This window comes from Oncorhynchus gorbuscha, linkage group LG18 (assembly GCF_021184085.1).
Source record: "Oncorhynchus gorbuscha isolate QuinsamMale2020 ecotype Even-year linkage group LG18, OgorEven_v1.0, whole genome shotgun sequence".
NCBI classification, from domain to species: Eukaryota; Metazoa; Chordata; class Actinopteri; order Salmoniformes; family Salmonidae; genus Oncorhynchus; species Oncorhynchus gorbuscha.
In genome coordinates, this window is record NC_060190.1 from 4,423,499 (window position 1) to 4,443,262 (window position 19,764).

The 19,764-nt window shown below is 41.2% G+C and overlaps 1 protein-coding gene across 5 annotated transcripts in view; it reads right to left on the minus strand.

The window, feature by feature from the left end:
- Positions 1-3,583: 3,583 nt before the first annotated feature.
- LOC124002705 (zinc finger protein 501-like) overlaps positions 3,584-19,764 on the minus strand; it is a 35,867-nt gene continuing 19,686 nt past the window's right edge. Inside the window, exons 1-3 of one of the 5 annotated variants that reach the window (XM_046310377.1) lie at positions 16,330-16,445; positions 7,187-7,346; positions 3,584-5,899 (exon numbers count right to left, since the gene is read on the minus strand). In XM_046310377.1, the coding sequence (XP_046166333.1) occupies positions 4,170-5,899; positions 7,187-7,346; positions 16,330-16,338 (1,899 nt within the window). In that variant the 5' untranslated portion in view covers positions 16,339-16,445 and the 3' untranslated portion in view covers positions 3,584-4,169. Of the gene's footprint in view, positions 5,900-7,186; positions 7,347-7,449; positions 9,617-10,027; positions 10,658-15,064; positions 15,275-16,329 lie in introns of those variants that run through there. The other 4 variants (XM_046310374.1, XM_046310378.1, XM_046310375.1 and 1 more) reach the window with 4 other exon arrangements.

The window sequence follows — 19,764 nt, forward strand, 5'->3', positions numbered from 1 at the left end:
TCTGCAATAGGGGCCAAGTTCATGCCTGAGATGTTGTCATACACTGGATTAGAGTCTCTCTGATGGGGAGAGAAGACAGACAACATGAGGGGTGAAAGATAATACCACAGTCATTGAGTCCATCTAAATACAGATCACTGTAGCTCTTAGTCAACTGATTCCAGAAGACTCACCTGTCCGTTCACTGCTGTGTCTCTTCTGTCTCTTGTGTCAGAGGTGGAATTGGAGGCCTTCTTCCTGTTTTGTGAATGAATGAATCAATTAATACATCAATCAAAAATCAATCAAGCAATATAAATTATTTTGATCATTATAAAATATAATTTGAAAAAGGATAAATTCATCTCACTCACCTGAACCCAAAGACACAGAGTATTAGAATCAGAACAACAACTATGATTCCTACAACATCATTCTTCAAAGACTAACGTAACAGGCAATTCTCGTAGTCTTCAACAGCACAGGAGTAGCTGCCTGTATCCTCGCTGCTGACTGGGTCTAGGATCAGGAAGTTATCTTGGGTTGATGAGAAGTTGTCTGTTCTTGTACCAGATGTAGGTGGGGTTGTCAGTTAGAGTACAGGTGGAGCTACAGGTCAGTGTCACCTTCTCTTCCTCTGTGCCAGGAGTCTCCTTCACCTGCAGGTCTGAAAAGGGGGAAATTAAGACAAAATAACACAATCATCATTATTTCCACCAATGAGATAATGACTTGATGATATAATACTGTAAGGACAGTATTACCTGTGACAGTGTTATTCCAGGGAAGCTGTTTCCCCATTTTACCTCCGTTGTTGTAAATCTAAACTTATATTCAGCAGAGTCACTCTCTCAGGTCTGTGATTCTCAGGGTGGAGTCCTTGTCTGTAGTTGGTTGGTACTTCACACGACCTGCATAGTCTGGGTCCTGGATTAGATCTGTAGTAACTCCAGTCTCCCATTTGTTGAACCAGGATACTTCTGTGACGTTATGCCAGCTGGGATGTCTATACGTGCAGGTAATGTCCACTGTTGACCCCTTCAAGGCACAGATACTCCTCTTGGTGTGAGTCACATTCAAACAGCTCTGACCATGAAAACCTGAAACTAAATGTATCTGATCATTTCCACAAACGATAATGAGACGATTTCAAGTGTTTAAGATGTATAGGACTGGTTAATTTAAAATGAATAAATTATATAGACACACACAGAGCATTCAGAAAATATTCAGAACCCTGGACTTTTTCATGTTGTTGCATTACAGTCTTATTCTAAAATTAATTTCAAAAATGTAAATTCTAAAACGATATAACAAGATAACATACCATCAGCCATTTTCTACCTTTTCTACTATACTGTATAGTTCCTACTAGTGTTACTATCCAAGAGTGCACAGATTTGTCTGTTTTCCCCACATGTTCTACTATTGGTCCACAGGCCTTAATGATTGATACTTATGATGATTATTATAGGGGAGTTCAGACTCACACAATGTAGGAGTGAGAAAATCCTCATGTTCTTTTACAGCACAGGAGTAACTGTCTGTAGAGTAACACCCGGCCACTAGAGTATTACAGGAGTATTGTTGGGAAGTAGGGTCATGGAGATGTTGTCCGTTGTTGTACCAGATGTAGGTGGGGTTGTCAGTCAGAAGACAGGTGGTGCTACAGGTCAGTGTTCTCTTCTTTTCCTCTGTGGAGGAAGACACCTTCACCTGCAGCTCTGAATGATTCTAATTCATTAATAGAATTAGATATTATATATTACCTGTGTCAGTCAGAGTTATTACAGGGAAGCTGTACCCCCATACTGTGTTTTAAATCTGAACTTGTACTCAGCTGAAAATCTCTCAGGTCTGTGATTCTCAGGGTGCAGTATTTCTCTTTAGTCCCAAGGTACTCAGCACAACCTGCATACTCTGGACCGAGCTCAGGATTTTAGGCGCCTCATTACATTTATCTTGGATATTTGGTTTGGTTCTGAGACTACATGATAACTTGGATGTTGATATGTGCAGGGCAGTTCCACTGTTGAGCCCTTCACAGCACAGATACTCTGATGGGTGTAAATCATGTTGACAGTTCTGACCCAGAACACCTAAAACAGTAGTAGGCCCAATCATTTATGCAATTAGTTCATTCTAGAATTTTTTCACACAACAAAACATACATTTGTACGATTTTACTGAGTTACAGTTCATATAAAGAAATCAGTCAATTGTTATAAATGTCTTAGACCCTAATCTATGGATTTCACATGACTGGGAATAGAGATACAATTAAAGTCAGAAGTTTACAAACACTTAGGTTGGAGTCATTAAAACTTGTTTTTCAACCACTCCACAAATTTCTTGTTAACAAACTATAGTGTTTGCAAGTCGGTTAGGACATCTACTTTGTGCATGACACAAGTAATTTTTCCAACAATTGTTTACAGACAGATTATGTCACTTATAATTCACTATATCACAATTCCAGTGGGTCAGAAGTTTACATACACTAAGTTGACTGTGTCTTTAAACAGCTTGGTGTCACGTTCGTCGTAAGAACATTCGAACCAAAGCGCATTGTGATATGGGTTCCACATGTTTATTAAATGAAACGCATAAAAACAATAAAGAACGAACGGAACGTTAAGTAGATGAATTGCTGACAGGCAACTACACATGAATAAGATCCCACAATACACAGTGGGGAAATGGCTGCCTAACCAAAATAGAGAATAAAAAGGCTCTCTACGCTCAGGGCGTGACAGTAACCCCCCCCAAAAGCTGCGGACTCCGGCCGCAAAACCTGAAAACAACTGGGGAGGGTAGGGGGGTGACAAGTGTCGGCTCTGGTGCAGGTCTTTGCCCCCGCCCAGACCACGGGTCAGGCCATGGGTAGAATGCCGTGCCCGGACTGGGCATCGGCGCCGAGGAAGGCTCTGGCCTTGGAGCTGGACTGGACGCCGTGCCTGGCTCTCCGGACCGTTGCTGGAGGTTCCGGACCGTTGACCGTTGCTGGAGGTTCCGGACCGTTGACCGTCGCTGGAGGTTCCGGACCGTTGACCGTCGCTGGAGGTTCCGGACCGTTGACCGTCGCTGGAGGTTCCGGACCGTTGACCGTCGCTGGAGGTTCCAGACCGTTGACCGTCGCAGGAGGTTCCGGACTGTGAACCTTCGCAGGAAGCTCTGGACTGGGAACCGTCGCCGGAAGCTCTGGACTACCAAATACTAATTGAGTGTATCTAAACTTCTGACCCACTGGGTATGTGATGAAAGAAATAAAAGCTGAAATAAATCACACTCCACTATTATTCTGACATTTCACATTCTTAAAATAAAGTGGTGATCTTAACTGAAATTAAACAGGGAATTTGTACTAGGATTAAATGTCATGATTTGTGAAAAACTGAGTTTAAATGTATTTGGCTAAGGTGTATGTAAACTTCTGACTTCAACTGTTTGCATCTGTTGGTCACAGATACCTTAAAAAAACGGTAGTCAGTATCTGGTGTGACCACCATTTGCCTCATGCAATACGACATAAGATAAAGGATTTAATGTGTTTTTGTATTGACTACACGTGTCGTGGAAATTACTACCAAGGACTCAGTCAAACTTAAATGAATAATTATTTATTATCAGCCAGCTGGAGAGATTCCAACAAACTTACGGTCAGGAGCTCTTTCGGGGCAGTCCCGTTAGTCCTCTTATATACTGGTAACACAGACAAGTTATATTTGCATGATTTACATTATTCATCATTAACATTTGGTTCCCGCATGTAAATTATAGAACATATTCTGAGCGTTCTGCCAAAAGGTCTGAGGGGGCCATGACCGGCTCCCCCTCATATCTCTACCCAGCACCTACAGGAACCAATGACTGTATGAGACATGATGTACAATTCAAGACTCTCTTCAGATAACATTTCCCCCACACATGAATATATACATACCATTGGTGAAACTTTTTTATTATACATTATTTAATGGATAATATGAGTTCATAAATTAAAAGATAGCTCTGAACACCTCCTCCCCCACCCCACCACACACAGCACTTCTACTCCAAGACGCTTGTAACATATGGATCCAGAGCTGCATATTATGCTACACATGTTACCATGGCAATCAGACATACTAAAGTGTTAGAGAATGGGAGATGGATGACTGTTTACAAGATGTTTTCTATGTAAACTTTATTTAGGGATCCTGAACCGGTGCCAGAGAGAAGGGAGATGAAAGAAAACATGTTTGTGCTTTCTGGTGTTTTATCAGTGACCCTGAACGAGCAAAACTCTTCCCACACTGATCACATCTATAAGGCTTCTCTCCTGTGTGTAAGAGTTGGTGTGTAGTCAGGGATCCTGATCGACTGAAGCTCTTCCCACATTGATCACAGCTATAAGGCTTCTCTCCTGTGTGTAAGAGTTGGTGTGTAGTCAGGGATCCTGATCGACTGAAGCTCTTCCCACACTGATCACATCTATAAGGCTTCTCTCCTGTGTGTATGAGTTGGTGTGTAGTCAGGGATCCTGATCGACTGAAGCTCTTCCCACATTGATCACAGCTATAAGGCTTCTCTCCTGTGTGTATGCGTTGGTGTATAGTCAGGTGATCTGACTTCCTGAAACTCTTCTCACACTGATCACAGCTATAAGGCTTCTCTCCTGTGTGTATGCGTTGGTGTGCAGTCAGGGATCCTGATTGATTGAAGCTCTTCCCACACTGATCACAGCTATAAGGCTTCTCTCCTGTGTGTATGCGTTGGTGTTTAGTCAGGGATCCTGAATGATTGAAGCTCTTCCCACACTGATCACAGCTATAAAGCTTCACTCCTGTGTGTATGCGTTGGTGTAGAGTCAGGGATCCTGATTGATTGAAGCTCTTCCCACATTGATCACAGCTATAAGGCTTCTCTCCTGTGTGTATGCGTTGGTGTTTAGTCAGGTGATCTGACGTCCTGAAACTCTTCCCACACTGATCACAGCTATAAGGCTTCTTTCCTGTGTGTATGTGTTGGTGTATAGTCAGGTGATCTGATGTCCTGAAAATCTTCTCACACTGATCACAGCTATAAGGCTTCTCTCCTGTGTGTATGCGTTGGTGTATAGTCAGGTGATCTGACTTCCTGAAACTCTTCTCACACTGATCACAGCTATAAGGCTTCTCTCCTGTGTGTATGCGTTGGTGTGCAGTCAGGTGTCCTGATTTATTGAAGTTCTTCCCACATTGATCACAGCTATAAGGCTTCTCTCCTGTGTGTATGCGCTGGTGTTTGATCAGGTCTCCTGAATGATTGAAGCTCTTCCCACACTGATTACAGCTATAAGGCTTCACTCCTGTGTGTATGAGTTGGTGTGTAGTCAGGTTTCCTGAATGATTGAAGCTCTTCCCACACTGATCACAGCTATAAGGCTTCACTCCTGTGTGTATGCGTTGGTGTAGAGTCAGGTTTCCTGGTTGATTGAAGCTCTTCCCACACTGATCACAGCTATAAGGCTTCACTCCTGTGTGTATGCGTTGGTGTGTAGTCAGGGATCCTGATCGACTGAAGCTCTTCCCACACTGAACACAGCTATAAGGCTTCTCTCCTGTGTGTTTGTGGTTAGTCTGGGCTCCTGACTGATTTAAGTATTTCCCACAATCAAAGCAGGTATAAGGTCCCTCCCCTGAATTAATTCTCTGAGATTTTAAGGTATTAGATGCATGCTCTAGAGTGTGAATTTGCTCATGATTTGTCAAGTTCTGTTTAGCAAAACTCTTCCCACAGTCAGAGCAGTGGTGAGGTTTCTTCCCTGTACCTCTATGCTGGTGTTTGAGGTGTTCTGATCTGGAGAGACTCTTCTCTTTCTTGTCAGCATCATAATGTTGTTGAGGCTCCCCAGATGATAAGCCCCTCCCACTGAGAGAGCAACGATTAGGGATGTCCCCTGTGAAACAAAGATATTGAATAATTAGGTTTTGCAAATATGAGTCCGTAAACAGATGGGTCCTTCCATGAAATTAAGGCCTTTTGGGTCCCTTTCATATTTTTCCAATAGAAATTGTGCATCAGTATTACATTTTAATACTAATAGTTGACATGCTTTGAAAGAACAATCTCTCTAATAAACCTGTTTACATGGACACATCTGAAATCAGGCTGATGGGACTTTGATAAACGCAGAAAATGGCCAATCAAAATAAACTTTCTACCACAGCCACTGTGGTTTATGAAGCAATAGGTAAAAATAAGGTTTGTATGTGCAAACTATTTCTAAGCTGCATATTTTCAGTTCCCTGAACTCACTGCATTCGGTCAAAATAATGTTTTGTGCTGCTTGTGTTAGCACATGCAGATTAAATACACCTCTATAACTCTGATTAAAGTGTTTACATGTCCTAATCATTCTAAAGATTGTTCAGAAAACCAGGTGTTTTTAAAGGTGTATCCTTACTTCAGTTATGACCTCACACCAATTAAGATCAGCAGAGTAAGATGTTTACATGACTAATGCCATAATCAGTTTAATAGGAAATGATTAGTGTGCATCTAAAGCCCTAGTTATTTGGTTACTTTGACAGTCATTTCTGAACATTATTTATTTCATTTAATTAGTGATTCATTTACATCTGTCCCCCATTTTAAGGTCAACCCATGATGTAATATGGTGAAACGGTTCCTTACATTTTTGGGGGAAAAGAAACATTGGACATTAAACAGTCAAATTATAGAGCAAAGGCAGGTAAGCTGGCTCTAGTCTTTTTATCAATTCTCTGGTGTTTTTTGTTGAAAACCGAGCAAGTGAACCATTTTGCCCATAAATTGATATGGTAGAATTGAAGCTTGTATTCAATGTTCACTCCTGGTGGAACAAAAGTAGCTTCCATTGACCCTGTCAACTTCCATTGTCATAAGCAAATTTTTGGCTGATTTAAAGGACTAATTTTACCAATGTAAACTAGTGGTTTTGTTGTTTTCAGTTGTCCCCTGTTACTTTATTTAGCACATTGGCACTTAGTACAGTATTTATTTTCATATAACCTCTGGAGAAAACATGTTTTTATGAAGTTGAACATGTGCTCTTCATGAAAGAATGTTAAAATTAGGTGAAATCTGAAAGTGTTTTGGGGGGAGCTTCTCAAAATTAGGTGGAACGACCAGATATTGTCAGCAATATATAATTAACCAATTAATTGTTAAAGAAGCAGACTAATCTAATCCACATGGTTCTTACTTAATGAAATCATATCTCCATGTTCCTCTTCTCCTTCTCCTCTCTCAGTTCCACTCTGCCCCGGTGTTTTCCTGCAGTCAACCAGACCCAGCAGTAGAGTACGGAGAGGCAGTCGACCTGGGGACTCCTGGAGGGTGGAGGGGGACGGGCTAGCTTTGTCCTGTTGGCCACAATAAGTTTTACAGTTGATCATTAAACCAAATATTGTATTAATTCAGTCTAACCCTTTGATTTGGGTGCATCCCTAGAATATCCCCTTTTACCTGAAATGTTCAATCGTTCACTATAAGCCACAAATCTAAGAGCGTTGGATTGGTGGATATGGGCTCGTTTCCACCATATTTCTTTATAGCAGTCATTTCCTATCAAACAACACAGAAGTGGAGAAGCAAGAGGGATAACTGGGCCCAAAATCTGGCTTCTGGCTTATTTGATCATATATACATTTTCGTAACGAGTTGGTTGTTAGGAGTGCATTGGTAACGAGTTGGTTGTTAGGAGTGTATTGGTAACGAGTTGGTTGTTAGGAGTGTATTGGTAACAAGTTGGTTGTTAGGAGTGTATTGGTAACGAGTTGGTTGTTAGGAGTGTATTGGTAAAAGTAGGACACCTCACATCCAAGGAAACTTTGAGGAGAAAAAAAAAACACTTTGTATGGAAGTAGTGCCTGGTCGTCACTAGTTACCACAAACACACCCATTTCTACAACTGATATTTTTAAATGTGATTTTAACCCTAACATTGAAAACACTACCTTTATGCCTAAACTTAAATACAAATACGATATAGGCGTTTGACTTTGTGGCAACACGCATATCTGCCCTCTCATTGCCTATAATGGTCCCAACTGATCTAGCATCTTCCTGATTGCCTTCCAGCTGCGTTTCAAACTCAACAGCCTTCGGCTAAACCCTCAACCCTTGAATTGCGTTTTACATCTGAGTGCCTTAAATGTCCCTTGCCCAAGCGAGGGAGAGTGATGATCCGAGAGGCAACGTCCTTGGTGTAAATCTTGAAGTTTAACATAAAAACAACCAACCTAAAGCTATTAATGTACCTCGTAAGCTAACGTACCCAGCTAGCGTCGAGGTTACCGGAACATTACATTTATATAGACTTTATTACATGGCTTAGCACAAAGCCAAGATGGTCCATTTCTTTATGTAATCTTAATTTAACTAGGCAAGTCACATATTCTTATTTAAAATGGAGGCCTAGGAACAGTGGGTTAACTGCCCTTTTCAGGTGCAGAATGACAGATTTTTTACCTTGTCAGCTTGGGGATTCCTCCTTAGCAAACTTTTCGGTTACTGGCCCAATATTGTAACCACTAGGATACCTGCCGCCCATAATAGAGGTGCATATTGACTCAGGTGGCACATACACATTGGTTCTGCTTACACATATACTAATGGTTAAGTCCATGTCCATATCGATTCAGCTTACTACTTCTAAAAAAACAGTATAGGAACTGGAAAATCCAACACCAGCACTCCTATCAGGTAGCTAGTATTGTGAATTGTTCAGTACATATGTGGCAATTATTTATTTCAGAAGGAGCCAGCAAAACTAGTGCATCTATGTGCTCTCTGTCTTTGGACACCATTAGACAAGCACATGGTTATTCTTGTAACTGTTATGGCCAACTATGGTTACACCTCTTGGGTTTTTCCCAGAACAGGGGTTCCCCTTTCAGTAGTCAGCAGGATGTCATGGATTGGTTAATCCTATAGAGTGCCAATGTAACGGATGTGAAACGGCTAGCTGAGTTAGCGGTGCACGCTAAATAGCGTTTCAATCAGTGACGTCACTTGCTCTGAGAACTTGAAGTAGTAGTTCCCCTTGCTCTGCAGGGGCCGCGGCTTTTGTGGAGCGATGGGTAACGATGCTTCGTGGGTGACTGTTGTTGATGTGTGCAGAGGGGCCCGGGTATGGGCGAGGGGACGGTCTAAAGTTATACTGCTACACCAAGGTCTGTTGCTGTGGTCCTACATGTTTAAAAACTATTTATGTGACTCTACAGGTTGCATGTCCTAATATGAAGGCAATATGATAACGGTGGCTAAATGCAACAGGTGATAAGCCATTAAGAGGACTTACGATGAGTGTGAAGTAAGAAGGACAAATGTATAAATATTCTGTGTCAAGACTGGAAGGCAGTCGTTTTCATGATTCCAGCTCTGCTTTTATTATTGTTACTGTAATTTAATTATGCTAATGTGTTTTCATTAATTGACAACCCTTAAACTATTTTATTAGAATTTGTAAGATTCTTGTTTGCATAAAATAGACGGAGCCCAGTCTTTTTAATAATAGGTAACAGAATTTATTCTCGGAGCGCGCTGCCACTTCACCATGAGCAACAGTTTATATACAAAACATGACGTCATTTCATTGCTTAACAGAAACCCCTCCTCTCGACAGGGACAAAGTGAGGTGAAAAGTTCATTCTAACTTACAACACACTCCCAGGTAACTTTTGACCCCTCAACATTATCAATCACCACTTAGATGACAGTTCTAATTAACAGAAAACCTAGGAATGCACTCATTGTCTTATCTAAAAACCCCAGAGGTCAGTTTCGTCGGTTCAACCATAGGTTAACAACCTTATCTGTTTACACAGTTCACTTCTTTCTTCCTAGTTGGAATGGTGTTCATTAACTTTAATTACTCCTTGTCTGTGTCACACAATCACATCTTATGAACTCATATTGTTAATCAGATATAAAACAGAGTATAAGTTTACTTAGTTACAGTTCCATTTAAAATGATTTGTTCAGTCATTTAATCATTTTACCAACAATTATGAAGTAATAAAAAAAATCTACTTGTACTCACAGGCTCCAGTATTTGTGAAATGTGATTACCCAAATATTTCCACGACACTAGCTACAGTTTACCATAACTGGCTAAACATGATTGTATTTACTGCCTTAATTTTGCTGGACCCCAGGAAGAGTAGCTGCTGCCTTGGCAGCTAATGGGGATCCATAATACATACAAAGTTGGTTAAACTGCCTTGTTCAGGGACAGAACGACATATGTTTATCTGGTCAGCTCGGGGATTCGGTTACTGACCCAACGCTCTAACCACTAGGCTACCTGCCGCTCCAAACAGAACACAGCAATGTAGAGGTTCAAATATGATGAAAACGAGGCCTAGACATTTTATACAACACAGTGGGCATATAATGTTAAAACCAGAGTTACCCGATCCATTGGGAAGCTACTGTTTCTTGTATGATAGGAACTGTTCGACCCAAACTGTTCTCGTCAACAATTTCCTGTTGTCTTGTTCTTCTTTAGGGTTTTATGGCAGACTACACCTATTGGAGTATTACCGCCACCTACTGTACGGCGAGTGAACGAAGAAGAAAAATATCTATCCAAATTATTTATATCGTAGGTAAAGTATTCATGCAGTACATCTCTCCATAATTGTGTAAAATCTTCATGAATATGTTCCATTATAAATCTACTGATGTCTTGCCACAGATTCTTTACTTGAATACCATAAAAAAAAGATTCAACACGGTTTCTGGGTGGTCATTTCAAACGGTACAATTTGAATGTATTTCTTTTTAAAACTTCTTCATATAGTGGTTGGCAGGATAATATAAATTGATCATTTTATAATAAACATCCTTAATTGTGTTAGTCAGTACGTTTGTGTGAGACAACAAATATTATCAATAAAACAATTCCAATAAGGCATGACATAAGGTGTATAGAGAGATACAAAATCCTGTTGATACAAGGAAAGTATCACTCTGTTGTTGAATGGACCAAAACAAGAACAAATCTTTACTACTATTGAGTCAACAGCTGTAATCTAAGGTAGGTTCTGAGGGTCTTAACATGTTCCTGAATAATAAAGCAACACCTGAGGGAATGGAGACTAAAATAATTGTAAACTCTTTAGACGAAATAGGGATCTTGTCAAGTGATAAGGATAGGATATTATTTCTGAACCAATATTCTAAAAACAAAGATTTATTGTTACACAATATGTGCTGATTATTCCAGATATAATATACGTGTGGAGAGAAATTATGCTTCTAAATGAAGGTTCATGACTAGAAAACCTGCTGAGGAAATGCAGAGCTTCACTGGAACTTTGTCAATAGCAAACCAACATGAAGTTAAGGCCACCAAAGTAGAAAAGGCATGATGAGGAATAAGGTTTCACATAGAAGTAGGTCTTCTTATGTAGTGTTTTATCAAATTGATCTTAAAAGTATTATTTAAGGTAGGAATGTCCAGACAATTCAGCCCACCACTCATGTGTTCATTACAACAGTTTCCTAATGTGACGGGTTCGGTTTCTCCACAGAAAGTTAAAAAGCATCTGGTCTGTTGAAAGGGTTCTACATGGAACCCTAAAGAGTTCTACCTGGAACCAAAGAGGTTCTAACTGAAACACAAAAGGGTTCTTCAAAGGGTTTTCCTATGGGGACAGCCGAAGAACCCTTTCAGGTTCTAGATAGCACCTTTTTTCTTAGAGTGTAGTACTGCTATACCCACTCCTCTACAACACTTCAACCGACCAAATAAATGATGTCATGGAGCATCACCATGGCGATGATGATTTGTGAGACGACTTAATGACATTTGGAGTTCCTGACATCATTTGTTTGACTTCTAACTATTAGAGAGGATGGCTGCATCTGGAATGTCACCTGACAGTATATAGGTAATAGGATGCCATTTCAGACAGACTATGTGTAGGTCTGTTCTGTCTGGTGGATGGATGGTGTAATAGATTGGTCCTGAAGGTCTGTTCTAGTCTGGTGGATGGATGGTGTAATAGATTGGTCCTGAAGGTCTGTTCTAGTCTGGTGGATGGATGGTGTAATAGATTGGTCCTGAAGGTCTGTTCTAGTCTGGTGGATGGATGGTGTAATAGATTGGTCCTGAAGGTCTGTTCTAGTCTGGTGGATGGATGGTGTAATAGATTGGTCCTGAAGGTCTGTTCTAGTCTGGTGGATGGATGGTGTAATAGATTGGTCCTGAAGGTATGTTCTAGTCTGGTGGATGGATGGTGTAATAGATTGGTCCTGAAGGTCTGTTCTAGTCTGGTGGATGGATGGTGTAATAGATTGGTCCTGAAGGTCTGTTCTAGTCTGGTGGATGGATGGTGTAATAGATTGGTCCTGAAGGTCTGTTCTAGTCTGGTGGATGGATGGTGTAATAGATTGGTCCTGAAGGTCTGTTCTAGTCTGGTGGATGGATGGTGTAATAGATTGGTCCTGAAGGTATGTTCTAGTCTGGTGGATGGATGGTGTAATAGATTGGTCCTGAAGGTCTGTTCTAGTCTGGTGGATGGATGGTGTAATAGATTGGTCCTGAAGGTCTGTTCTAGTCTGGTGGATGGATGGTGTAATAGATTGGTCCTGAAGGTCTGTTCTAGTCTGGTGGATGGATGGTGTAATAGATTGGTCCTGAAGGTGGTTCTAGTCTGGTGGATGGATGGTGTAATAGATTGGTCCTGAAGGTCTGTTCTAGTCTGGATGGATGGATGGTCCTGAAGGTCTGTTCTAGTCTGGTGGATGGATGGTGTAATAGATTGGTCCTGAAGGTCTGTTCTAGTCTGGTGGATGGATGGTGTAATAGATTGGTCCTGAAGGTCTGTTCTAGTCTGGTGGATGGATGGTGTAATAGATTGGTCCTGAAGGTCTGTTCTAGTCTGGTGGATGGATGGTGTAATAGATTGGTCCTGAAGGTCTGTTCTAGTCTGGTGGATGGATGGTGTAATAGATTGGTCCTGAAGGTCTGTTCTAGTCTGGTGGATGGATGGTGTAATAGATTGGTCCTGAAGGTCTGTTCTAGTCTGGATGGATGGATGGTGTAATAGATTGGTCCTGAGTGGCGTAGCGTTCTAAGGTTCAGCATCTCAGTGCAAGAGTCATCACTGATGGAAGACAAGACTAAATGAAAAGTGGATCGGCGATGGCTAGAAGGTCGGTGACGTGGAACGCCAAACGCCGCCCGAACAAGAGGGGACCAACGTCGGCGGAAGTTGTGACACACGTTTGCTTTCTGGTGTTTTATCATTAATATTATAGTTTTATATTATTCTACTATACTGTTAAATTAGACATACTATACTGTTTTTACTGAGAGAATTGTCTATTGTTATATTTTACTATATTACTGAGGGAATTGTCTATTGTTATATGCTAATATTCTTTGCTGATACAGGCTTGTCTTGTGTGACTTAGTCATAACTCTGAGCGTACAGATGTATGAGCTGTTTGGGTGCTACCACAGTATGTGACCTCCGCTGTTTACAATCAGCAGGAATGTAGCTATGTGGGAAGTGCAGGGAGGAACAGTGAGTGGTGGCAATATCAGCCATCATGATCTACACAGACCAGCTAAATTACTTCGTGCAAATCTGTTTCCAGTGTCTGTTTCTGAACATCTGCTAACTGTCAACGATAAAAAGGGATGTACTTTCAATAAAAGGCTAAAGACAGCTCTGTTCATTGAGCTTTCAACACGGACTATTCTTAGTGATGGTTGATTGCTTCATTTTTGCATATCTTACAATAAATATATTGTTTGAAAAGTCTCTCTTCCTATAGCATTTCTCTGACACCACAAAGACAGGAGTAAGGATTCTCTCCAGCGTGTGCAAGCAGGAATTGAGTTTAATAAGAAGAACATTGTTAGATACAGTCGTAAATATTGATACTTTTAAGAGAACGGGGCTGGGAGATAGGATTTAGTTGCTGACCCACCCTCCAGTACAGTAGGTGGTGTAATGTACCATAAAGTTGATAGGATTTAGTTGCTGGCCCACACTCCAGTACAGTAGGTGGTGTAATGTACCATAAAGTTGATAGGATTTAGTTGCTGGCCCACACTCCAGTACAGTAGGTGGTGTAATGTACCATAAAGTTGATAGGATTTAGTTGCTGGCCCACACTCCAGTACAGTAGGTGGTGTAATGTACCATAAAGTTGATAGGATTTAGTTGCTGGCCCACACTCCAGTACAGTAGGTGGTGTAATGTACCATAAAGTTGATAGGATTTAGTTGCTGGCCCACCCTCCAGTACAGTAGGTGGTGTAATGTACCATAAAGTTGATAGGATTTAGTTGCTGGCCCACCCTCCAGTACAGTAGGTGGTGTAATGTACCATAAAGTTGATAGGATTTAGTTGCTGGCCCACCCTCCAGTACAGTAGGTGGTGTAATGTACCATAAAGTTGATAGGATTTAGTTGCTGGCCCACCCTCCAGTACAGTAGGTGGTGTAATGTACCATAAAGTTGATAGGATTTAGTTGCTGGCCCACCCTCCAGTACAGTAGGTGGTGTAATGTACCATAAAGTTGATAGGATTTAGTTGCTGGCCCACCCTCCAGTACAGTAGGTGGTGTAATGTACCATAAAGTTGATAGGATTTAGTTGCTGGCCCACACTCCAGTACAGTAGGTGGTGTAATGTACCATAAAGTTGATAGGATTTAGTTGCTGGCCCACCCTCCAGTACAGTAGGTGGTGTAATGTACCATAAAGTTGGATGCCAACCACTGATAAACCCCAAAGAAGAATATGTATTTTCATTGTCAGAGTGAGTATCTGGTCATATAATGGATCATCTGACTTTCAAATCAGTGGAGGTGAACAAGTGCACATTTTGGGAGGAAGTAGAGATATATTAGATAATATGACAGATTTCCAAACATGATATAGCTGTAGATTAACGTTACTTTGCTGAGGGAAAAAATATCCTAACAACTTTTACAATCATGTTTATTTTTGTCCAGCAGTTTAAACCGAACACAGGAATGTGGAGGATAAAAGGTGATGAAAACTAGTCCTAGACATTTTATACAACACAGCGGGCATATGTTAAAACCAGATTTACCTGATCCATTGCGGAAGCCATTGTTTCTTTGTATGGCATGAAATGTTGTAGGGTACAGTTTGACAACTTTGTTGTAGTGTTCGGATAATGACAGCTAGTAATGAGTTGCTGAGAGAAAATTCGATTCTCAAGACTGCAACTGATGCGCCCCTAGACCAGAGCAATCAAACATCTATGTTAGAACAAATAAACGTCTCATGTAACCTAGTATTATCACAGAAAGTTCCTGGATAACATTTTACGTGATCAATAAAAGTCGAGTAAAGTCAAGAAAATGTCCAACAACACCCCTTTCACTAAGAATCCTGTTGTCTCCTATCGTCTACTTTTACCTGGCAGCCACTTGGAACAGATGCACAAAGAGGGAGGATCTCAACAAGCCTCTCTCTCGTGAGGGAGTGTCTGGGAATTAAATGTTCCGGTCTTTCGCTGCTGATACAATGGCAGCTGCTGTTCACTACCAGCACAGATAGGAAATATCAGATATTTATGCAGGTCTTTGCAATGGCTGCATCAAACCTAATTCACAAGTAATTCTCCGGTCAAAAATAAACGTAAGTCCAGCGGTGGAAAAAGTACCCAATAGTCATACTTGAGTCAAAGTAAAGATACCATAATAGAAAATGACTCAAGTAAAAGTCACACAGTTAAATCTACTTGAGTAAAAGTATTTGGTTTTAAATATACTTAAGTATCAAAGGTAAATGTAATTGTTCAAGTATAAGTATGAATAATTCAAATGTCTTTATACAAAGCAAACCGGAAGGCACAAATGTATTGTTTTTTAAATGATTTACGGATAGGCAGGGGCACACTCCAACACTCAGACATAATTTACAAAAAGTATTTGTATTTAGTGAGTCCGCTAGATCAGAGGCAGTAGGGAGGACCAGGGATGTTCTCTTGATAAGTGTGTGAATTGAACCATTTTCCGGTCCTGCTAAGCATTCAAAATGTAGCGAGTACATTTAAGGAGTAAAAAGTACATCATTTTCAACAAGAATGTAGTAAAGTAAAAGTTTTCAAATATATAAATAGTAAAGTACAGATACCCCAAAAAACGAATTATGTAGTACTTTAAAATATTGTTTATTTAAGTACTTCACACCACTGTGTAAGTCTTTCTTCTTAACTAAACTACAGTCAAATATACTGTATTTATAACTAACACCCTTCTGTCTATGTATATAACTTGTATACAATAAATAAACAAAAGCAAAGCACAGCACAGCAGGCCTATACGGTTCAAAGTAAACCAGACTTACCGGATCCATCGTGGAAGCTATTGTTTTCTTCAGTGTTTCTTACTAAGACAAGAAATGGGTAGGCTACATACAGTCCAGTTACTATGTTCTCACAGAGTTCAGATAAGGATTAGGGGTTGCAGGGGAGAATTCCTGTCTCAAGTCTGCAACTGATGCACCCCTAGACCAGAGCAATCAAACATCTATCGAAATATCCAAGCTTGATTACGTTATGACAGCATAACGTCTCACATCTTTATTTAACTAGGCAAGTCAGATAAGAACACATTTTTATTTACAATGACGGTAGAGGAACAGTGGGATAACTGCCTTGTTCACGGGCAGAACTAAAGTTGTTTACCCTGTCGGCTCGGGGATTCGATTTAGCAACCTTTCGGTTACTGGCCCAACGGTCTAACCACTAGGCTACCTGCTGCCCCAGGCTAATCTTACTTCAGAAAGTTCCTCGATAAGATTTTACCAAAACTATACAGATTGAGTAAAGTCAAGAAAATGTTCAACAACACCCCTTTCCAAAAGTATCCTGTTGTCTGCTATCGTCTACTTTTACCTGACAGCAACTTGGAACAGAGTTCTATTTGAGTCCAGATGTTCTCAAGGCTGTTGTTGCATCTCCCTCCCTGCAGCCTAGAAACATAAAGAGACAACAAACACACTTTATAACTGGTGAAAAACTACACCTGATACTTCCATTAAGCAGGAAAACGTCTCTATTATAACAGATGTGTAGCACTGTAAGACACGTGTTTCTCTGTTGTTGTTTTAAACCTGTTTTATTCTCAGGACCAGGACTATAACACTGAGTATTGGGACACAGGGTAACAACATATCCTGGTCTCTTCTACAGAATTCAACTAAAAATTTTTTTTTAAATACATATTTAAAAAAAAAATGTATATCCAATCAGCAATGTAAAAGAAAACATGAAACCACATTCGTATGTATGTTTTACAATGACATTTACATGCAAGCATTCGTTCCACATAACAAATCACCAATAAACAGTAGAATGTTGAGGTATAAGATATTATGAAGTGTATTTCCAGTGTGAAGAGAGAGAGGTTTGGTAGGAGACCTTACTGGCTGTGAGGAAACAGAAGAGTGTGAGGTCTGTGTTTGACATGACCTACAGGTACTGATGGGCAGAGCTGACTTCCTGCCCCCATGATGCCTCTTCCTAACAACCAACACATCATTCGATTCACAATAAAATGTGTGAACATCTTTCTGGAGCAAACTTAATACACAATAAGGAAAGTTCAAAGATATCACAAATTAAATCCTTTAAAATAAATTCAACAACTTAATTTGACGACACTAATAGTCCTATATCTTCTGTACTTCTATGTGTCCCATCAGCTACACTAAAACCTGGTGAAAGGTTTTAAAATAAATATGTGAATATCTTTTAGGAGCAAACTAATTATACAAGAGGACTATGGTCCTTTTAAAAATTGATCATTAGATTTTTTTAAAACATATAATTAATGTTATAAGCAGACGTTGTTGAGCAGATAATGGAATATATTTATTGATCTATTGAATACATGAATACACACCTTGTATTGTTGAAACATGATCTTCCCACACTGATCACAGCTATAAGGCCTCTCTCCAGTGTGTATGCGTTGGTGTGTGCTCAGGGCTGCTGATTGATTAAAACTCCTCCCACACTGATCACAGCTATAAGGCCTCTCTCCTGTGTGTATAAGTCGGTGTTTGGTCACGGTGAAATCTCAAGCAAAACTCTTCCCACACTGATCACAACTATAAGGCTTCCTCCAGCATGAATCCGCTGGTAAATGACCAATTTTCTCTGTTTAGCAAAATTTTTCCCACAGTCAGAGCAGCGGTGGTGAGGTTTCTTCCTGTAAGTCTTTGCTGGTGTTCATTGAGACGTTCTGATCTGGAGAGACTCTTCTGGAGAGACGACTTGTCAGCATCATGTTGTTTTTGAGGCTTCCCCAGATGATAAGCCCCTCCCACTGAGAGAGCTACGGGTAGAGTTGACCGCTGTGAAACAAAGATGATGAATAGCAGGTTAACTGTTTTGTGTGTATTCACTAAACAGGACTGTTTCGTTTGTTCGTTCTTCCTAGTTATTATTTTGTGTAGTGTTCAGTGTTGATTATATTAAAAATCATGAACACTTACCACGCTGCACCTTGGTCCTCACCTTCTTCCACCGACGACAGCCGTTACAATAGTAAAGACACAACACCAGGCTCCCAGAACGTGAAGGCAGATGCATTGTCTCGGCTGTATGACACAGAGGAGCGGTCCATGGATCCCACTCCAAAACTCCCCGCCTCCTGCCTGGTGATGCCAGTAGTGTGATGAGCTGGACACGGACATTGAGCAGGCGTTACGTGCATAGCGCGCTCCCGTCCAGTGTCCCGCTGGGCATCTGTACGTCCAGTCTGCTGTTCGTGACCGGTTGATCTATTGGGGCCGGAACCTGCGTCCGCGGTTTGTGGGGCCATTTAAAGTCCTGAGGAGAGTGAACGAGGTTTGTTACAGGTTACAACTTCCACCCGATTTCCGTATAACCCCTCGTTCCATGTGTCTCTCCTCAGGCCGGTGGTGGCTGGTCTGCTCCAGGAGTCTGAGGTGCGGAAGGTTCCTCCGTCCCCTCTGGACATCGGGGGGCCCCCAGCGCACGGGGTACGGTCCGGAGGAGAGGTGCTGGGTTCCGGTCGAGGATGTGTTGGACCCTTCAATGCTGCAGGAGTTCCTCCGTCTTCGTCCGGATGCGCCTCGCCCTCCCGGTCGTCCCCGAGGCCGGTGTCGGCCCATTGCTGGAGCCGCGCGTCAAGGGAGGGGGGTACTGGCACGACTTCCGCCAGAGTCGGACCCTCTACTAGTTCGGGTGGCATTCGCGGTCGACGTCACCGACCTTCTAGCCATCGCCGATGCACCTTTCATTTTCCATTGGTTTTGTCTTGTCTTCCTCACACCTGGTTTCAATTCCATCAATTCCATTTTGTGTATTTAACCCTCTGTTCCCCCCCATGTCCTTGTCCGGAAGTGTTGATTGTAAGAGTTTGTGCACATAATGTCTGGCGTGAGAAGGGTTTCGTCCCATTGTATTTATTTATTGTTTTTGTTCACAGTGATTTTTATGATTAAACTGCACCGTTATAACACAGTCTTTGATCTCCTGCGCCTGACTTCTCTGCTGCCAGTACGCACGCATTACAGTATGTGTGTATCAATAAGCTGAGGTTACCTTATAAGGCAACCTAGTACAGTAGCTTCTCTGAATTCATTAACATTGTCCACTGTCACACAAGACCAAAATGTCAAAACCAGACAGTGGTTACAGCCAGGGCTTAACCACAAAGACTAATATAGATAGTTTGTGCCTTGTATAGTGGCAGAGTTTTTAGACACATAGCAACAGCATCTTACTATAAGTTCTGCAGCAAAACATGA